Source organism: Mytilus californianus, unplaced genomic scaffold, assembly GCF_021869535.1.
Source record: "Mytilus californianus isolate M0D057914Y unplaced genomic scaffold, xbMytCali1.0.p SCAF_6, whole genome shotgun sequence".
NCBI classification, from domain to species: Eukaryota; Metazoa; Mollusca; class Bivalvia; order Mytilida; family Mytilidae; genus Mytilus; species Mytilus californianus.
Window position 1 is genome coordinate 21,419,533 of NW_026262712.1, and position 15,775 is coordinate 21,435,307.

The 15,775-nt window shown below is 34.9% G+C and overlaps 1 protein-coding gene across 1 annotated transcript in view; it reads left to right on the top strand.

The window, feature by feature from the left end:
• LOC127705275 (uncharacterized) overlaps positions 1-15,775 on the top strand; it is a 431,608-nt gene that overhangs the window by 372,585 nt on the left and 43,248 nt on the right. The window contains exon 55 of the mRNA XM_052209598.1: positions 6,111-6,283. Coding sequence (XP_052065558.1) covers positions 6,111-6,283 — 173 coding nt within the window. The remainder of the gene's footprint in view (positions 1-6,110; positions 6,284-15,775) is intronic.

Sequence of the window (15,775 nt, forward strand, 5' to 3'; positions counted from 1 at the left end):
GAAAAGCTTGTGATAAAAAATTGACAAAGGGAATTTAATAAAAAGTAGTTTTTTGTTGTTTTTTTTAGCTCACCTGGCCCAAAGAGCCAAGTGAGCTTTTCTCATCACTTGGCGTCCGTCGTCCGTCGTCCGTAAACTTTTACAAAAATCTTCTCCTCTGAAACTACTGGGCCAAATTTGACCAAACTTGTCCACAATCATCAATAGGGTATCTAGTTTAAAAAATGTGTCCGGTGACCCGGCCAACTAACCAAGATGGCCGCCATGGCTAAAAATAGAACATAGGGGTAAAATGTAGATTTTGGCTTATATCTCTGAAACCAAAGCATTTAGAGCAAATCTGACATGGGTTAAAATTGTTTATAAGGTCAAGATCTATCTGCCCTGAAATTTTCAGATGAATCTGAAAACCCGTTGTTGGGTTGCTGCCCCTGAATTGGTAATTTTAAGGAAATTTTGCCGTTTTTGGTTATTGTCTTGAATATTATTATAGAAAGAGATAAACTGTAAACAGCAATAATGTTCAACAAAGTAAGATCTACAAATAAGTCAACATGACCAAAATGGTCAGTTGACCCCTTAAGGAGTTATTGCCCTTTATAGTCAATTTTTTTTTTAACCATTTTTCGTAAATTTTTGTAATCTTTTACAAAAATCTTCTCCTCTGAAACTACTAAGACAAATTTAACCAAACTTGTCCACAATCATCATTAGGGTATCTAGTTTAAAAAATGTGTCCGATGACCCGCCCGCGAACCAAGATGGCCGAAATGGCTAAAAAATAGTTTATAGGGTAAAATGCAGTTTTTGGCTCATATCTCTGAAACCAAAGCATTTAGAGCAAATCTGACAAGAAAAAATTGTTCATTAGGTCAAGATCTATCTGCCCTGAAATTTTCAGACCAATCAGGCAACACGTTGTTGGGTTGATGCCCCTGAATTGGTAATTTTAGGAGCTTTTGGTTATTATCTTGAATATTATTATAGATAGAGATAAACTGTAAACAGCAATAATGTACAGCAAAGTAGATCTACAAATAAGTCAACATGACCAAAATTGTCAATTGACCCCTTAAGGAGTTATTGCCCTTTATAGTCATTTTTTTATAATTTTCATAAATTTTTGTAAATTTTTACAAAATATTTTCCACTGTAACTACTGGGCCAAGATCATTATAGATAGAGATAATTGTAAGCAGCAAGAATGTTCAGTAAAGTAAGATCTACAAACACATCACCATCACCAAAACACAATTTTGTCATGAATCCATCTGTGTCCTTTGTTTAATATGCACATACTGACCAAGGTGAGCGACACAGGCTCTTTAGAGCCTCTAGTTTTCATTTTATACACTTTTCGTTTTGATTATTTTTGTCATCAACAAATTTCTTTTTGACGGTGAATGTACAATTTAAGTAATGAATGAATTTCAAAACTATTTAACAGGTCTTGAAAGGTGCAAACTTTTCAATTTATTGTGCGCACATATTATTATTCATGTATTTAGTTTCAAGAAATTAAATAACAGAAACTCGGTTTGATGTAAAATATATTATTAGATTTCATCTTGCCGTATCAAGTGGTCGAATTCGTGAAGTATTCTAAATGGTTTTTTTTATGCACTCTTTAAAGTGCGACGAAATGGATTTGTTCTCCTATATGATTGTGTATGCAAATTGTGTTAAAATTGCCTAAAAAAATGATTATCTAGGGATTGTCAAGAAAACGAGCCAGTTGTCTGATTGTCAATCATACAACATCTTCTTCTTTTTTTTTTTAAATAAATGTGAATAGAAACCATTAATCCATTAATGCCATTGAAAAAAAATATGATTGTGTATTGATAAAACATCCAGATGAACAAGCCATATTTAAAATAATGCGTTTTAGATTTTGATTGCATTCTAATGATATATTTATTAGGGCCCCACCGAATGGCGGCAGCCCTATAGTGATCAGTCTGTCCTGTCCGTCTGTCCATCCGTCCGTAACAAATCGTGTCCGCTCTATATCTAGACAACCGTTATGATTTCAAATTTTATACTTGACATGTATATTAACCAACATCAGAGGGTGTGTCATAATGTATGTTCAACTTCCTAGGTCAAAGTCAAGGTCAAAAACTTTGGTTTTAGTTGACAACCTCATGTCCTATGGTAAAGATCGTGTCCGCTCTATATCTTGAGAACCGTTATGATTTCAAAGTTTATACTTGATATGTATATAAACCAACACCAGAGGGTGTGTCATAATTTATGTACAACTTCCTAGGTCAAAGGTCATGGTCAAAAACTTTGGTTTTATTTGACAACCCCATGTCCAATGATAAAGATACAAATTTTTTACCACACATTATTCACAGCGGGGCCCACAGAGATGGCTCCTACCTCAATGATATCTAGTTAATTTTCGGTTATAACCACGTGAAAACAGAAACAAAAAATAACTTAAAATCTAATCATCTTCAACAAGGATATACAAATCCTTGTCTTTAATTATAAAAAACGTTAATTATATGGTGTGTTGCTATTCCTTCAACCCTAAATCAAGTTTATACAAAATGTCGTTTACACTGTATTACATGTCTCAGCATGACTGTATAAACACGATTGTATAACAATTTATCTGTTTACACACACGATGTGTCCTGTTGTCAAATAGAAATTGATAGGAAAAAAAAAAAAAAATCACCTACTTTTAAGTCAAATTTGGAGCAAGAAGAAAATAACCAATTTGAAAATAAACTACACCACGTTAAGCTTTAACTTTTCATCTTTTTCTTGGTCGCAGCAGCTAAGGTATATCATAAGTAAAAGTATTTTATTTATTTTTTCAAAGCTGACCACTCTTCCGAATAATGACATTTTCCTGTAAAAATAACGGCAAAAGTAAGCCATTTGACATCACTGTAAAAAATCCAAATTTGTTGCAAGAAGTTCAAACTTTAAAATAATCTATATCATTAAAAAGAAGACACATTAAGGATTCTGGGGATTACAGCAGCTAAGAAAACCACTGAGAAGAAACTTGAATATCGTCTTGTAAAGATTATTTTCCATATAACTTCTATATAACGATTTTATCCATGTAGGGTATCTGAATTCACGCATGCCCAATATTGACCGGACTGATTCTTGACAATGGCCTCCATCACTCAAGGCAATCAGACTACTGCCTCCATCACTCAAGGGAATCAGATTACTGCTCCCATCTCTCAAGGCAATCAGACTACGGCCTCCATCACTCGAGGCAATCAGACTACTGCATCCAATACTCCAGGCAATTAGACTACTGCCTCCATCACTCAAGGCAATCAGACAACGGCCTCCATCACTCGAGGCAATCAGACTACTGCATCCAATACTCCAGGCAATCAGACTACTGCCTCCATCACTCAAGGCAATCAGACTACGGCCTCCATCACTCAAGGCAATCAGACTACTGCATCCATCACTCAAGGCAATCAGACTACTGCCCCAACACTCGAGGCAATCAGACTACTGCATCCAATACTCCAGGCAATCAGACTACTGCATCCAACACTCGAGGCAATCAGACTACTGCATCCATCACTAAAGGCAATCAGACTACTGCATCCAATACTCCAGGCAATCGGACTACTGCCCCCAACACTCGAGGCAATCAGATTACTGCCTCAATCACTCAAGGCAATCAGACTACTGCCTCCATCACTCAAGGCACTCAGACTACTGCCTCCATCACTCAAGGCAATCAGGCTACTGCCTCCATCACTCAAGGCAATCAGACTACTGCCTCCATCACTCAAGGCAATCAGACTACTGCCTCCATCACATTAGGCAATCAAACTACTGCATCCAATACTCCAGGCAATCAGACTACTGTATCCAATACTCCAGGCAATCAGGCTACTGCCTCCATCACTCAAGGCAATCAGACTACTGCCTCCATCACTCAAGGCAATCAGACTACTGCCTCCATCACATTAGGCAATCAGGCCACTGCCTCCATCACTCAAGGCAATCAGACTACTGCATCCAATACTCCAGGCAATCAGACTACTGTATCCAATACTCCAGGCAATCAGGCTACTGCCTCCATCACTCAAGGCAATCAGGCTTCTGCATCCAATACTCTAGGCAATCAGAATACTGCTCCCATCTCTCAAGGCAATCAGAATACTCCTCCCATCTCTCAATGCAATCAGAATACTGCCTCCATCACTCCAGGCAATAAGGCTATCAAATAACCACACTTGATGTTTCTGTACAGAATGGCTCTCTTTTTATATCTATATATTTTTACACTTAACTGTATGTTGTACTATATATTATTAAGAGATGAGACTTTAATAAAATATTAAATTGTATTGAATTGTTAAAAAACAAGCTAATTTTTATAAAAGAAAAATAGAAAAGCAAAACATGAATCCCAGGACTCTGACAGATCACAGTTATCTGTTACCTGTTTTCTAGATACTAGGATCGGGAGACATACTAGATATGAAAATAAGAAGATGTGGTGTGTTTACTAGGATCGGGAGACATACCGGATATGAAAATAAGAAGATGTGGTGTGTTTACCAATGAGACAACTTTCCACCAAAGTTCGAATGAAGTGGATGTAAGCAATTATAGGCAACTGTACAGCCTTGAACAATGAGAAAAAGACACACTGTTTAGTTGGCTATAAAAGACCCTAACAAGAAACATATTCAACAATTCAATTGTTACAGCACATCATAAGCACAAACTTAAAAATCAGTTGAAAAGGGCTCATCAGATTGGTACAAAGCAGAAAAACATCTAACAAAAATACAGTTCAGACATGCCAAGGTATTTAATTATTTATACATCCCTAAAAAAACACAAAGTACAGATCTGAGAGAACTTGCGGATACTGACAGCTAGAACATACCCATTAAAACTTACAAAAGAATCATGACTAGACTTAGTTTAATGTCCACCCCTTATAATTGGGATATATACATATAATCTTCAGAATTCAATGAACTATTTGCTAATTTTAGCTCTCTTTGCCTGTCATCATAAACTTAAATAAACCTTTTCCTCTGAAACTATTGGGCTGAAGTTAATTGAATGTGCTTTCAGATATCTACTTTCGACCATCAAAACATGACCTTTGCTAAAAATAGAACATAAGGGATAAAATGCAGCTATTGACTTATATCTCAAAAACTAAAGCAGAAAGAGCAAATCAGACATGAGAAAAATAATCAGCATCCTTTGGAAATTTTCAGAAAAATTGGACAAACCATTATGAAGTTATTGTCCCTGAAATGTCAATTTTTTATTATTTTGTTTTGCCGGCCATGAAAATTGCAGAATTTGAGATATAGGGATTACAATCCTGTAGTGATGGCGTAAACTATTTTGTAAAGCTTTGTATTTCAGAAGACTTAAAGTTGCATCATACCTTGTTTTCAGAAACCTATATCAATGTTTTTCTTAGTTTTAGCCTATCATGTTCAGTGACTGCTTGAAAAAAAATTATGTTTTTATGCCCACACCATAGCGAAAATTGGTTTCCATTCTCTAACTTGAGTTTGCCTCAACCAAATGTTATGAAACTTTTATACATAATGCTTATTACTACAACGATCAGATCAAGTATGAATTTGGGTCACATCACTTTCACTGTTCTGGAGTTATGTCCCTTTATAATGTAATATGCAGGGGTATCATCTGTGTCCCTTGGACTCATTCTCCCTTTATTTTTGTGAAGTGAAATACTTGCTTATTAAGAGTAACAGGATAATTATATTTGGTATGTGGGTTCCTTGCAACATCAACATGTCTGTCAGGTAAAGTTTAACCTGACCTCAACCTCATTTCGTAGATCACTCAGTCAGATTATCAGCCAAATCGGGTATCTGATTTTAAAGTTATTGCCCCTGAATTGATGATTTTAAGGAAATTTTGCAGTTTTCGGTTATTATCATGAATATTATTATAGATAAATTGCAAACTGATAAGTCAAAAATTAAATTTTCAGTCATACCTGGTTAAATTATATCAGCTTAATTTACACAAGTAAGATTTCTGCAATATTCTTAAATACCCGAATAACTATAAATTTGCTGGTTTTAACAGAAGTTGTTTGTTTACAGTTGATAGACTCCACTCATCTGCCAGGAAACAACACGGCCAATGCTCTGTATCACAGTAATTCTGTAACAGACTATACCACTCTGATATGGCAAGACCCATCCCTTGCTGGCTGGGAATGTAGAACTAGTTATAGATGGTTTATAGAACATAAACCCTCATTAGGACTCCTGAGGTATGTGTCTGGTATATGAAGGCATAATTAACAGCACTGTGCTAAAAGATATGCCATCTTCAATTTGGACTCAAATACAGCAGGGAATAGACAGTTTAAAAGTTATAAGCACCTTTCAAAACCCCAGGACATTCATTTTTATTCCAATGAATTATAAATAAAAGGTATGAAACTAAACATTTGAAGTGTCCCTAAAATGTGAACTGCAGTTGAACATATGGTTGTTGACAATGACTCTAACCTGGCATCAACTGCCACTTCAATGGTGTAAATAGTAGCATTACATATTGCAGTAGAATTACACGTACAAATACTCATATGTTTATCAATTATGAACTTTTGACGAGGTCAATACGTTATATATGAACCTGTTCAGATTATATTGACTGAAGACGAAGTCCGAGTGTCAATATAATCTTAACAGGTCCATATATAACGTATTGACTGCATGAGTGAAATTCCTTAATTTATAAATTACGTAATTATGTAAATAATGCATTAGAAAAATGGAATTCCATGTTCTTCAGTGTATTTTTAAATTTTATTTTACAAGGTTTTTAACATGCTATCAAAAGTATTAATAAATAAGATTAACTTGACGTTTTATTGTAGACAAGAATACAACACTTTGTTTCTGTTTAGAACAAATAAGAATTAAAATGGAACTCAATTCAGTCTACTTGCAAATTTTCCCAAGGGTGACATGGGAATAAAAATATGGTCACTTTTGGTTTTCTTCCTACTGGCAATAAAATCCTCGCCTAATTGGGCATCCATTTGGCTGCGTGGGATGTATTATTTTGCAGCCAAGTCCTTTCAGAATGAGGACATTGAATCCTACGCCTTCTAAAGAGAGAGTGCCATTTAGAACACTTGCAACAACTCTTTGAGGGGTCTGTGGGTGGCCTATCAAAGGTGACAGTCCAATTTCCCCCATCTTCATCCTGGAAGATCCCTATTTCAGGTATATATAATGAAGTGTAGGATGAGTGTGAATCTGGAAATAAGTCATCATGGGTAACTAATGTTGAATGTTACTTAGCTTAGGTTTGGGGCATATTTGGTATGCACAGAATGTTGTAAACGAAAACAAGTATTTTTAGCTCACCTGGCCCAAAAGGGCCAGGGAGCTTTTTCTCATCACTTGGTGTCCGTCGTCTGTCGTCCCTCATCTGTTGTCCGTTGTTAACTTTTACAAAAATCTTCTCCTCTGAAACTACTGGGCCAAATTTAACCAAACTTGGCCACAATCATCATTGGGGTACCTAGTTTTGAAAAATGTAAAATTGTTAATCAGCCTAAAATCTATCTGCACTGAAATTTATAAAATTTTGTAGTTTTTGGTTATTATCCATTATAGTAAATTTATAACAAATTTTTGTAATCTTACAAAAACCTTCTCTGAAACTACTTAGACAAATTTTACCAAACTTGTTCACAATCATTATTAGGATATTTAGTTTAAAAAATGTGTCTGATGACTCCGCCAATTATCCAACATGGCTGATATGGCTATAAAGATAGAACATGGGATAAAATGTGGTTTTTGGCTTATATCTCTGAAACTAAAGCATTTAGAGCAAATTTGACAGGGTAAAAATGTTCATCAGGTTAAGATCTATCAGTCCTAAAATTTTCAGATAAATCAGACAACTTGTTGTTGGGTTGCTGCCCCTGAATTAGTAATTTTAATGAAATTTTGCTTTTTTTGTTTATTATCTTGAATATTATTAAAGATAGAGATAAACTGTAAACAGCAATAATGTTCAGCAAAGTAAGATCTACAAATAAGTCAGCATGACCAAAATGGTCAATCAAACTCATAAGGACTTATTGCAAAAGTCTTCTGAAACAACTGAGACAAATTTAACCAAGCTTGGCCACAATCAGCATAAGGGTATCTAGTTAAGAAAATGTGTCCATTGACCCTGCTTGCCAACTAACATGGCAGACATGGCAGACATGGCTTAAAAAAAGAACATAGGGGGAAAATGCAGTTTATGACTTATATCTCTGGCTGGCGTTTCACAAAAAATCGTACGATTTACGTTTACGATTAAACTTACATTAAACGTAAGATTTTACCTACGAGTGTTTCACAAAGGTGATTGCAAACGTAACGTAGATGTAACGTAAACTTACGATTACAAAGAAAAATGGGTGCTTTCTTTGCCAGCCGCATTCATGTCTAAATTAAGAATCTTTCTTTCAAAACAAGGAAGAAAATTCATATCATCGTAGTTTGAAATGGTTATCAGTAAATATATTTTTGCTTTCGTTTTATTAGAAAAAATTTTCTGGTGGTGGGTTTTTTTTTCAAGCGCAGTCTGTTTTTGTTAGTATTGAGAAGAATGATGAAGTCTTAAAAAAAGACAAATTCATTGGGACTTCGTTCTATATTTCTTGAATCCAAATCGAAATGAATTTCTATATTGTTTAAATGAAATTATACATATCTTTGAATGTTAATTATGAACTGGTAAAAAAATCGTTAACCATTGTGATAGTTTTTGATGCGTGTCTAGGCGGGTTTCTTTTTTAAAGAGCATGGCAAGACAACATTAAGACTTAGACATGTAAAAAAGTATATGCATATTTTCATTTCATATTTTATAATGCTATGCTATGCATAATCAGTGCTACTGTGTCATCCAAAATATTATTATATTAATATTAATGGTCATCGGGAGATTATGAAATAATAGAATCATAAATGTCTAAGCATATTTTTTTTTTTTTGGGGGGGGGGGGGGGCTATCTGGGGGGTTGTTGTTTTACCAAATTTCTTATTCATTTGAGTCATGTTAATGACAAAAATTCAATTTAATTTTTTTTATTTGTGTATCTATAAAGGGCAAATCTTAAATCCCGCTGATTCACATGCACTCCTTTGCCTCAATTTCTTTACGAATGCACTATGGTGGTGAATTCAAGATGTAACTATAAAAAGAGATATCAAGAATATAAGAGCATCTTGGCGGGGTTTCCTTCTCATCTGTATTCTTTCATTTTTGTAATCATTTTTCTATATTCTTTATAAATTTACCCATTATTCTTCATGCTGTACATTAATCTTTATCCTTTTTATTTTGGCCCGTTTATCTTGGTTCCTCATTTTTTTATCCATTTTCTGTAATGTTAGCCTCTTATATTCTCTATTATCTTTCACCCTCGCACTATTACGTATCCATGTTAATTTTGCATATTTGTTAATTAGTTCTATGCATAATGAACATGCACACCAAGTTTCATTTTGATGTGATCTCAAAGTAACTTAAACAAAAATGCAACCTCACACATGCTTTAAATGACATTTCATTAAAAAAAATACCATTGAAATCTTGGTCCAAACAAGGACAAGTGGCGATAAAGGTCTTTTTCATATAATTTTTCGTGTTGTAACTGTTTGTATTTATTTTATATAAAATTGAGAATCGAAATGGTAATCTTTTCTTCGTAGCAATATGTATAAAGGGGGTAAAGGTGAATAGTTGATGTATAAATATCCTACTGTGGATTCATTTTTATTCATGGTATACCAATTTTTGTGGGTTTCGTGGATCACAGCGAACCACGAATTTAAGAACTCAACGATAAATAAACCCGAGAAATGTGTATGGAGTCGGATGTTTATTTCCGGTTATGTTATGCAGTTCTAGTATAGTGTTGACTGTCGATAAACATTGTAACATAACACGTGTTTTTATTAAAAGAAGATACAAGTATTTTGATTAAATCAATAATGAATATATCGAATATCAGTGATAATTTACTTTTTAAAATTGAATAAAACTGTTCATGGAAAATAACTGCAAGTTGTTAATTACCGTGTCATAGTGTGGTTTACTGGTGATTAAAAATCAATATGATTGAGTACGTGGATATAGCCCGTAGGTAATATTGTTTATGATAGGAACATTTATTTTCACACCTTTTACTTATATGGCTGTTTATTATATCGTGATTAGGGAAATGAGCTTTCAATCATAGAGTTTTGAATGCCTTATAAAATTCCGACAAGAATTTATAAACTGTAAAACAAACAAGTAATTAGTTGTCTCTGTCCATTATTGTAATAGAAGTTTTCAATGAACACTTTAACCTAGAATGACCAAGCGAGGATTTTGACAATTCAATACTTTTTCAATGAATTCCTTCTTTTTTGTTTGTTTTATTATTGATCAAACCAAGGAGGTTATATAATCTCCTAAATTAAAAAGAAATCCACGAATTACGTATCTGATTTTTGTTTCTTTTTGTAATCAGCGATCCACGAATTTACGTATACCACGAAACGTCTTTTTTTCTCTATCCACGAAAATTGATACCCACGAAAATAAATGAATCCACAGTATGTAAAATCTTAATATTATCAGCAAACAAAACTATTGATAAATAACTAGTATTCAAGAGAATCATGTAACGTAATAGGGGCCTAGGATAACTAGCCTTTTCTATTTTTTTATTAGTTGTTAGTGGCTTTGAACTAGCTGTCAGTTACTGCGAGTACTCTCAGATCTGTACTTAGTGTCTTTTTGTTGTTGGGATGTACAAGTAACCAGCCACGTCTTCTCTGTGCAGTATTTGTATTTGTATCCATCTGATGAGTTCAGCCTTTTTCAACTGATTTTTATAGTTCGTTCTTATATTGTACTGTTACACCACTGTCCCAGGTTAGGGGAGGGTTGGGATCCCGCTAACATGTTTAACCCCGCCACATTCTGTATGTATGTGCCTGTCCCAAGTCAGGAGCCTGTAATTTAGTGGGTTTCCTTTTTAGGTCACCTGGCCCGGCGTTGTCCAGCGTCGGCATTAACTTTTTACATTTTGAACTTCTTCTAGAGAACCACTGAATGGAATGAAACCAAACATGGCATGAATGTTCCTTATGAGGTGCTGACCAAGTGTTGTTACTTTGTAGCGGATCCATCATCCAAGATGGCCGCCAGCGGGGGACTTAGTTTAACATAGGACCCTATGGGAAATACATACAAATGTCTTCTTTTAGAGAACCACTGAATGGAATGAAACCAAACATGGCATGAATGTTTCTTATGAGGTGCTGACCGAGTGTTGTTACTTTGAAGCCGATCCATAATCCAAGATGGCCGCCAGCGGGGGACTTAGTTTAACATAGGACCCTATGGGAAATACATACAAATGTCTTCTTTTAGAGAACCACTGAATGGAATGAAACCAAACATTGTATGAATGTTCCTTATGAGGTGCTGACCGAGTGTTGTTACTTTAATGCCAATCCATAATCCAGGATGGCCTACAGAAGGGGACTTAGTTTAACATGGGACCCTATGGGAAATACATACAAATGTCTTCTTTTAGAGAACCACTGAATGGAATGAAACCAAACATGGTATGAATGTTCCTTATGAGGTGCTGACCGAGTGTTGTTACTTTGAAGCCGATCCATAATCCAAGATGGCCACCAGCGGGGGACTTAGTTTAACATGGGACCCTATGGGAAATACATACAAATGTCTTCTTTTAGAGAACCACTGAATGGAATGAAACCAAACATGGCATGAATGTTCCTTATGAGGTGCTGACCAAGTGTTGTTACTTTGAAGCCGATCCATAATCCAAGATGGCCGCCAGCTGGGGACTTAGTTTAACATGGGACCCTATGGGAAATACATACAAATGTCTTCTTTTAGAGAACCACTGAATGGAATGAAACCAAACATGGCATGAATGTTTCTTATGAGGTGCTGACCGAGTGTTGTTACTTTGAAGCCGATCCATAATCCAAGATGGCCGCCTGCAGGGGACTTAGTTTAACATGGGACCCTATGAGAAATACATACAAATGTCTTCTTTTAGAGAACCACTGAATGGAATGAAACCAAACAAGGCATGAATGTTCCTTATGAGGTGCTGACCGAGTGTTGTTACTTTGAAGCCGATCCATAATCCAAGATGGCTGCCAGCGGGGGACTTAGTTTAACATGGGACCTTATGGGAAATACATACAAACGTCTTCTTTTAGAGAACCACTGAATGGAATGAAACCAAACATGGCAAGAATGTTCCTTATTAGTTGCTGACCAAGTGTTGTTACTTTGAAGCTGATTCATCATCCAAGATGGCAGCCAGCGGGGGACTTAGTTTAACATGGGACCCTATGGGAAATACATACAAATGTCTTCTTTTAGAGAACCACTGAATGCAATGAAACCAAACATGGCATGAATGTTCCTTATGAGGTGCTGACCAAGTGTTGTTACTATGAAGCCGATCCATAATCTAAGATGGCCACCAGCGGAGGACTTAGTTTAACATAGGACCCTATGAGAAATACGTACAAATGTTTTCTTTTAGAGAACCGTTGAATGGAATGAAACCAAACATGGCATGCATGTTCCTTTTGAGGTGCTGACCAAGTGTTGTTACTTTGAAGCTGATCTTTCATCCATGATGGCTGCCAGATAAGGGACAATGTTTAACAAAGGACCTTATGGACAATACATACAAATGTCTTCTTTTAGAGAACCACATACTGAATGGATTGAAACCAAACATGGCAAGAATGTTCCTTATGAGGTGCTGATTAAGTTTTGTTACTTTGAAGCTGATCCTTCATCCATGATGGCCGCCAATGGGGGGACTTCCTTTAGCATAAGACCCTATCGGAAATACATACAAATGCTTCTTCTAGAGGTGCACTGAATGGAATGAAACCAAAACATGGCATAAATGTTTCTTATGAGGTGCTGATTAAGTGTTGCTACTTTGTTGCCGATTTACTGTTCAAGATGGCCACCAGGATTTTTTATTAAATTACAGGACCAATATTAAACCAAATTTGGCCTCACTCATTATTAAGGTATCTGTTATGATTTTAATCTATTTTTACATGATTTTCAAAACCAAAGTTGAATCAGGTGAGCGACACAGGCTCTTGAGAGCCTCTAGTTTTATGGTAAGTTTACATATTTGTTTTTCGTTCATTTTTTGTACTTAAATTAGGCCGTTGGTTTTCTCGTTTGAAATGTTTTACATTGTCATTTCGGGCCCTTTAATAGCTGACTATGCGGTATGAGCTTTGCTCATTGTTGAAGGTCGTACGGTCACCTATATTTGTTATTTTTTGTGTTATTTGGTATCTTGTAGAGAGTTGTATCATTGGCAATCATACCACATCTTCTTTTTTTATATTTCAACTTTGCTCGTGACAGTATTCCGACCCTAACTGACATAAATTAATAAAAGTGGCGTTAAACATCAGCAATAAATCAATCTCAATATCATGTAACGAACATCAAGAATATTTTTTAGAATACGAGATATATCCTTTTTGTTTTATAGAGAAATAGTTCATCATTATATTTGTTTCATAATCTCATAAATTCTTTAAATGGTATTCACACATTTTGTCTCGTGTTATAGGAGGAGTATACTATTGTACATTTACATTTATGTCGTAACAATTATTGTATATGAACTTCTGTACGTTATGTCTTTCAACCACCAATGAATTGACTGGTATAAATAAAAACTGTACTGCCTGATCCTCTCTCTACACGAAGTCAAACCCTCGTTCATCAGTTCAAATGTGCTGGATGTATAAATACGCAGCCATGTCCGCTTGCTATTTTAATACGCTTGCCGACATACCTTGCAGAATTGACATTTTTTCACGATTGCATTACATATTGCCATAAAAATATGATTGTACAAATTCCTGCCTAGTAATATAACTATATAAATATTTTGAAGCAATTTACGGGAATATTTGTTGTAATTCCACCTTTTGTAAATATGCTGTATTTAGATTGGATGAGAGACATGGTATTTTTTACCAATTTCTATTTTTGAGATTTTCTTTTCTCTCCGGTGTATTTGTCGTTAGAAATGAGGAGGGGGGGGGGGGGGGGGAAATCCTTTGAAAGTGGGGTCTTGAATTTGTTTTCGTTCAAGTAGTAGGAAACTTGAAAATATAGAGAAATCTTGATGTTTCTTCCATCCACTCGAATGCTTAAAAATAAGAATCTAGTCATCTTTATAACAAAAATTTAAAAATAAAGAAAATATATTTAGGATTTGAAAATTTAGGATTTTAACCAACAACATTCTAAACTTTATTTAGGTTTTTATATTGGACGACCTCCGTAGTCTTTCGTAACACCAGAAGTCTTTTCGGAATACATCTGTTCTTTTCTATGACCACCTGCGTAATAGGTAATTGATTGATATAATGAATATTCATTACCGTTATTCCGTTGTTGAAGAGATAATTGTTTATCGAGACTATATATATATATTTGATATCCTCGGGGACTATTATACTAATATATTTTGTAACAAATATCCTACATCAGTAGTTAATTGATAGAAGATGATGTGTGAAGTTTTCTGAAGCACAAGTTGTGCTCCAATGTGGGATAAGATTTTAAGCGAAAAAAGTGACTGTCAGTGAATATATATAGGGCGTTTTTATGATTGTAAAATTTGGCCATTTTAGTGAAATAAAAAAAAGAGCGCAGTCCATTTAAGCAGCTTTTAAATTCTTAACAGAATTAAGTAAGGCCATAAGGTTGCCAGTAATTGCTCACCTCCACTTCATTTGAACTCTAGTGGATATATATATAGACATAGTTAATATCTCTTTGGCAATCATACTGTTGCATATGTCCATATTTTTTATCAATGTTATATGAAAACAATGCCAGTTAACTCTGGAAATTAAGACGAAATTTAAAATGCACCTTTTGGGTGTGTTAAATCAGTGAAATATCATAAGTGTCTGGCCAATTAAATCATGCAAAATTATGTCATATCAATACAGTTGATTGATGAATACGCGTTAGACTAAGTCCTTAAAATTATTCTATAGATCTATATTAAACGATTCAAGAACAATGACTTCTTATTCTTTAAAACTTATGGTCATTGCAATAAACAAAAATGGGGTTTGATATATTCCTCGATGTTTGCCATCGAAAACTATTGTAAATTACTACCGGTATGTGGTTTTCGAGAAAAGATTAACAATATTGTATACATACTTATTTAGTGATGATTATCTTATCAAGTCAGAGATCCGTTTGTCTTCTCTTTTGTTGTTGTTGTTTAAGGGGGAATAGGTTTTCTAACCTGTGTCGACTACCCTCTCCAAAAAAATTAATTATACATGGAAAAATCCATTTTTTTGTCATGTGAAACCCATTTCCAAATTATCCTAGATAAAACATAATGTAGCAGGTGCACAGCTTTGTGTCTTATAAGTCTTATAGATGAAGTTTTGGGAATTCCGTAAATTCATTTACAAGGAATTGCGGCAATCTGTATAATTCATAAGTCAAGTTAGAGGGTCTAGTTGACAGAGGCCCAGAGCGTGTTTGGCGAAAAATTAGGACGAAATGTTATAAGCAAAATAAAAACATACATAGAAAAACCAGCTGAGTACAAATTATTTTTCTTAAAATGAAAATCAATATCCTTATTCAACGGACAGGCGATTGCAAAAATAACATT